This window comes from Ruditapes philippinarum, unplaced genomic scaffold (assembly GCF_026571515.1).
Source record: "Ruditapes philippinarum isolate M1 unplaced genomic scaffold, ASM2657151v2 ctg2245_1_1_1_1, whole genome shotgun sequence".
NCBI lineage: Eukaryota > Metazoa > Mollusca > Bivalvia > Venerida > Veneridae > Ruditapes > Ruditapes philippinarum.
In genome coordinates, this window is record NW_026857123.1 from 94,267 (window position 1) to 100,266 (window position 6,000).

At 34.3% G+C, this 6,000-nt stretch overlaps 1 protein-coding gene across 1 annotated transcript in view; it reads left to right on the forward strand.

Moving 5' to 3' along the window:
• The window catches only part of LOC132748839 (interaptin-like), a 48,738-nt gene extending 44,746 nt beyond the window's left edge, over positions 1-3,992 (forward strand). Inside the window, exon 8 of the mRNA XM_060738493.1 lies at positions 560-3,992. Coding sequence (XP_060594476.1) covers positions 560-931 — 372 coding nt within the window. The 3' untranslated portion in view covers positions 932-3,992. The remainder of the gene's footprint in view (positions 1-559) is intronic.
• Positions 3,993-6,000: the final 2,008 nt, after the last annotated feature.

The following is a 6,000-nucleotide window of genomic DNA, read 5'->3' on the forward strand; positions in this document are numbered from 1 at the left end:
TCCGTCCGGCTGTCCGTTAGTTTTTCCTTGTCCGCCAATAACTTCAGATTCCTTTGACCCACAGTCTTCATATTTGGCATGGAGGTTAGTCATGGTGAGTAGATGACCCCTATTGATTTTGAGGTCACTGGGTCAAGGTCACAGGGCCTTGATTTCAAAAATGTGATTCTGACAAAGTGTAATGCGGGGGTATTCACGCCATGACAGTGGCAGTTCTAGTTTGTCCACTTTATTCAATTTTTTACTTTATAAAATCATTGTTGTTATCTCTGTGATCTGTACTTATTTTGATTTACTAGAAATTTTATTTAACTATTGTAAATCCTAGAAATTTTTTAAGAGGCATATACATAATAATCATGTCAGTTAAAATTAAAGTAAAGCAAAAAGAAGTGTAATAAATTCATTATTTATTGACTTTGATTATTTGTTAGTTTACACAACTCTGCATATCTTTAAGGCAGTTTTGTTGGAATAAAGAAATGATCGTGAATAAATATGCTTTTAAATATTTTTTTTGTGTTTTCTTCTCTTGATTTACTTGCTTTTTTTTTATTAGTATGAAGAACTTCGCCAAGAAAAGAATGCTCTAGAGAAAACCCGCTCGCTGGAAGATTTCCCAAGTTTAAGATTTACATCACAAAGAACAGTGTCTTCTGAAAGGAACAGATCAGGTGGCAGTAATCGGTCGAGAGAGAATGCACGATACGGCTCCAGTCACTCAAACACCTCTCCGTATAACTCAAGAAACTGTGGTTTAAACATACACCCAGAAAACAGACCACATAAAATATTTCAAAATAATCTGTCACTAGGAGATCAAGATGAACAAAAGCTGTCAAATATTCCAGGCTGGGAATGTCCTCGTTGTTGGCAAACTTTCCAAATGGAAAATGTTTACCTAATGCATTTACAATCATGCATTGATTGAGAATTTTTTCCTGTTTAATAAAACATTTACATAATCATGTTTTACCTGACATACAGTATTGGATATAATTTGTCTTGAGAAATCTTTTGTTTTCTAATTAATAGCAAACAGAAAAAAGCATTTTTGAGGGAATTAACTTTCTCCAATTATCAAAGATATGACAATTAACATTTAGCCAACTGAAAGTGATAAGCCTTTGCCAGGTCAGCATGTATGAAGTTTGATGAGGCTATATACTGTTAGTAGCTCAGTTTTTGTACATGCTGAAATTCATTAAATGGACTGTTCCACATTTAAGACAAGACAGATCCATTACAAAAATGCAGCAGATAAACAAGTCTAGATTTAAACATTTTTATTCACTTGCAAATTTTGCGAGTACAATAAATTTTAACCCACTGAAACCAATCAGAACTTTTTTTTCAACATTGTATTAATATCCATGAACTACATATATCTGTTTATTTTGTAATTGCTTAACGTAAAAAACGTATATGCAATTAGTTAAATATAAGCCATGTACATGTATGCTATCTAATAAAGTTTTTTATATCCATTTGTAATTATAACAAAAAATCACCAATGGTAGACAATAATAGCAGTACAAACTGGCAGGACTGTGCAGTTTCGGACATCAATTAGCATAAAAAAGACCATCACCTTGTTTCTTACTGAAGTTGAGAAAGTGCCTCAAAGTTGTCATTTATTGAACTTGTCTAAGACCATTCTGATGTTTTGTAAAGATCCTTGATAGCTTCTCCTACCTGTAAAAGGAACACTCTGATTGGCTAACGATAGTAAATGAAACCTATATGGAAAGATACCTAGTCACTGGATAGCTTAGGAAATAATGTTTTCAGCAAAGTTAATTACATGTATTTTGAAAGGAGAATAATTGGAATAAACAAGGCACAATTTTTGCCTTTGATGATGACATTTTTATTAATAATTCATGTCTTTTTACAAAATCTTACCAAGTTATGTTCTTTAACTGCCTGCTTCATTTGCAAAAGTTTGCAAATTAAAAGAAGAGTTACTCACATTTTTCTTTTTTTCATTTGCATTTTGCAATTGCTAAATTTAAACTTGGATTAAGTGTTAAACCTGTATATCTAGATATAAGATAAATACTGGTGTATGAAATTTCAGAAACTGCTTATAATAAATATGTATCTCTGTATAAAGTAAATTTTGAGAAAATCAAAATTATCTAAAAATATTACTGTTTTTATTTATCTAATTATCGAGGCGTGCCATATTGTTTTGCAAATAATGGTCAGTCAGATGCTGATGTGTGAGGACCAATGTTATGGAGACCTTGAATGTGAGAATGCTTTTTTGCTCAATAACTACAGAACTATATGACATAAGCTTTCAAACCTTATAAGATGATTACCCTTATTGAATAGAAGATTCCTATTAATTTTGGATGCCCATGCTTAATGGTCAAGGTCACAGTGACTGTGAAAACCATTTCCACTTAATAACTAGAGAACTATTTGATGCACACCGTTCCAACTTTATAGGATGATTAATCTCATTGAGTAGAAGGCCTCTGTTTTTGGGCATACATGCCTTGAGGTAAATGTCAGTGGCCTTGAATGTGAAAATTGTTTCTGCTCAATAACTAGAGAACCATTTCACTTAAACTTGATTAGATGATTACTCAAACTTCATGGGATGGCCATTCTCATTGAGTATAACACCTATTGTTCTTGGGCACAAATGCATGAAGGTCAAGGTCAGTGGCCTTGAATGTGATCAATCACTAGGGAACCATTTGACCAAAAGCCATAAAACTTCATAGGAAAATCACCTTCATTTAGTGGAATGCCTCTTTGTTTGGGTGCAGATGCATAAAGGTCAAGGTTACCATTTCCACTCAAGGATATAAGAACTTTTTTTCAAACTTCATAGGATTTGAACCATTCAATGTTGAGTAACAGACACTTAATATTTTCATGCACCAACGTGTGAAGGTCAAGGTCTTTAAAAATTGTTTTCACTCAATAACAAGAGAACCAACTGACCAATATACTTCTTACTACATAGGATGATCACCCACATTGATAAGGTGCTTGTCAAGTTCAAAGTGATCCTGTGAAAACTTTAATCACCTATATTCACTTTTTTAGCTCACCTGCCACAGAGTGACAAGTGAGCTTTTGTGATTGCAATTTGTCTGGTGTCAGTCCATCCATCGTCTGACTGTCTGTAAAGTTTTACTTTAACAACAATTCCCCATAAATGACTGGGCTAATTTTAGCCAAACTTCACCATTGAATTGCATAGCATTCAGTGACCTCCAAAGAAACCACTGATTTTGAATAGCAACAAGAGACTTCTTTTGCTTATAGTTTACTTTTTCCTTGTCATTAAAGGTATTTATATTCAGGTGAGCAATATTAGGGCCATCATGGCCCTCTTGTGTTTTATTATCTCCATCAGTTTTTAGTTTAGCATGGTTAAAGCAAACTATAAAGATACAGTTATGTATTGACAAAAGGGAAAAAAAAACGAGGTGAATATGACAATATGCTCATTTTATTATATTGTGCCAGAAATGATTTTGACTGTTTAACACCTATCATTAAATCATCAATTTCTCTGAGACTTTCATACAGATAACTTATTCTTACTACCCATTACAGGTACATTGGAGTACATGAGCCGCGTCATGACAAGTGGGTATGCGTCCAGCAAGGATCCAGACTAACCTGCGTGTCCGCGTAGTCTTATCGGGATCCATGCTGTTCGCTTGCCAACTCTATTACAAGTAGAGAAACTGATAGCAAACAGCATGGAGTCTGATCAGACTGGTCTGCATCCATGCCGGTCGCAAACGCATTACGTTGGTTTTTTCATGACGCGGCTCATATATTGATATTCCTTGTTATGTTTGCCTCTATTGTTGTACATCAATGTATGGTCAAAGTTATATGAAATACATAACATGTTTTCATTTGTATAAATTTGAAATTTTCATATTTTGTCATGCTGTTTACATGAGTTATAAATGCAGTTAAAGATATGTTAACTATATAAAATGTTTTATATCTAATATTGTTATTGTTTATTTCTCATATAAATAAGAAGTGAAAAGTCAGATATACAGACACTATTCAATCAATGATACAACAGCAAAATATATTACATTGTTGCTCATATTCATCAATATACTTTGAAGTTGGAAATCTATATTTTGGTTCCAAAATGCCAATTGTTAGCTTGACTGTGCAAAGTATATGGAGAGCTGTCCTCACCACAGCGTTGGCATCCACATTCAGATTTCAGATGAAAGTTTTGGATTTTTTGGATAAAAACTGTTTTTGAAATGGATTTTATCTTATTAGCTCACCTGTCACAAAGGGATATGGTGAGCTTTTGTGATCCCTTTTCGTCCGGCATGGGTCCATCAACTTTTACTTTAAACAACATCTCATAAAGTGCTAAGCCAATTTCATCCATACTTCACAGGAATGTTCCTTTGGTGGTCAACTTTAATTCAAAGTATTTAATTCAATGCAGAACTCTGGTTGCCATGGCAACTGAAAGAAAAACTTAAAATATCTCTTTTATAAAAAACCAAAGGAGCTAGAGCTTAGATATATGGCATGAAACATCTTTTAGTTAGAGTCTACCAATTTGTTCAAATAAAAACCCTGGGGTCAAAATTGGCCCCGCCATGTGTGCTCATTGATTTTCCTTATATGTTTATAGTAAAAGCTTAAAAATCTTCTTTTAAAAAAAAAGCTTAATAGCTAAAGCATAGATATTTTGCATGAATCATCTGGTGAATGTGTACCAAGTTTGTTTAAATAAAAGTTATGGGATCAAAATTGGCCCGTCCCAGGGGGTCATTGATTTTTAGCTCGACTATTCGCAGAATAATCGAGCTAATGCAGTCACCCATTTGTCGGCGTCGGCGTCGGTGTCGGCGTCGGCGTCCCTGTGGTTAAGTTTTTGTATGTAAGCTGGTATCTCCATAACCACTGAAGGGAATGGATTGAAACTTCACACACTTGTTCTCTGTGATTATCTAAGATGATTGGCACAAGTCCCATAACTCTGATTTGCTTTTTTACATAATTATGCCCCTTTTCGACTTAGAAATTTGTGGTTAAGTTTTTGTATGTAAGCTGGTATCTCCATAACTACTGAAGGGAATGGATTGAAACTTCACACACTTGTTCTCTGTGATTATCTTAGATGATTGGTACAAGTCCCATAACTCTGGGTTGCTTTTTTTACATAATTATGTCCCTTTTTTGACTTAGAAATTCTTGGTTAAGTTTTTGCGTGTAAGCTGGTATGTCCATATTAACTACTGATCGGGAATGGATTGAAAACTTCACACACTTGTTCTCTGTGATTATCTAAGATGATTGGTACAAGTCCCATAACTCTGATTTGCTTTTTTTACATAATTATGCCCCTTTTTCGACTTAGAAATTCTTGTTAAGTTTTTGCGTGTAAGCTGGTATCTCCATAACTACTGAAGGGAATGGATTGAAACTTCACACACTTGTTCTCTGTGATTATCTAAGATGATTGGCACAAGTCCCATAACTCTGATTTGCTTTTTTAACATAATAATGCCCCTTTTTCGACTTAGAAATTCTTGGTTAAGTTTTTGCGTGTAAGCTGGTATCTCCATAACTACTGAAGGGAATGGATTGAAACTTCACACGCTTGTTCTCTGTGATTATCAAAGATGATTGGCACAAGTCCCATAACTCTGATTTGCTTTTTTACATAAAAATGCCCCTTTTTCGACTTAGAAATTCTTGGTTAAGTTTTTGCGTGTAAGCTGGTATCTCCGTAACTACTGAAGGGAATGGATTGAAACTTCACACACTTGTTTTCTGTGATTATCTTAGATGATTGGCACAAGTCCCATAACTCTGATTTGCTTTTTTACTTAATAATGTCCCTTTTTCGACTTAGAAATTCTTGGTTAAGTTTTTGCGTGTAAGCTGGTATCTCCATAACTACTGAAGGGAATGGATTGAAACTTCACACACTTGTTCTCTGTGATTATCTAAGATGATTGACACAAGGCCCATCAG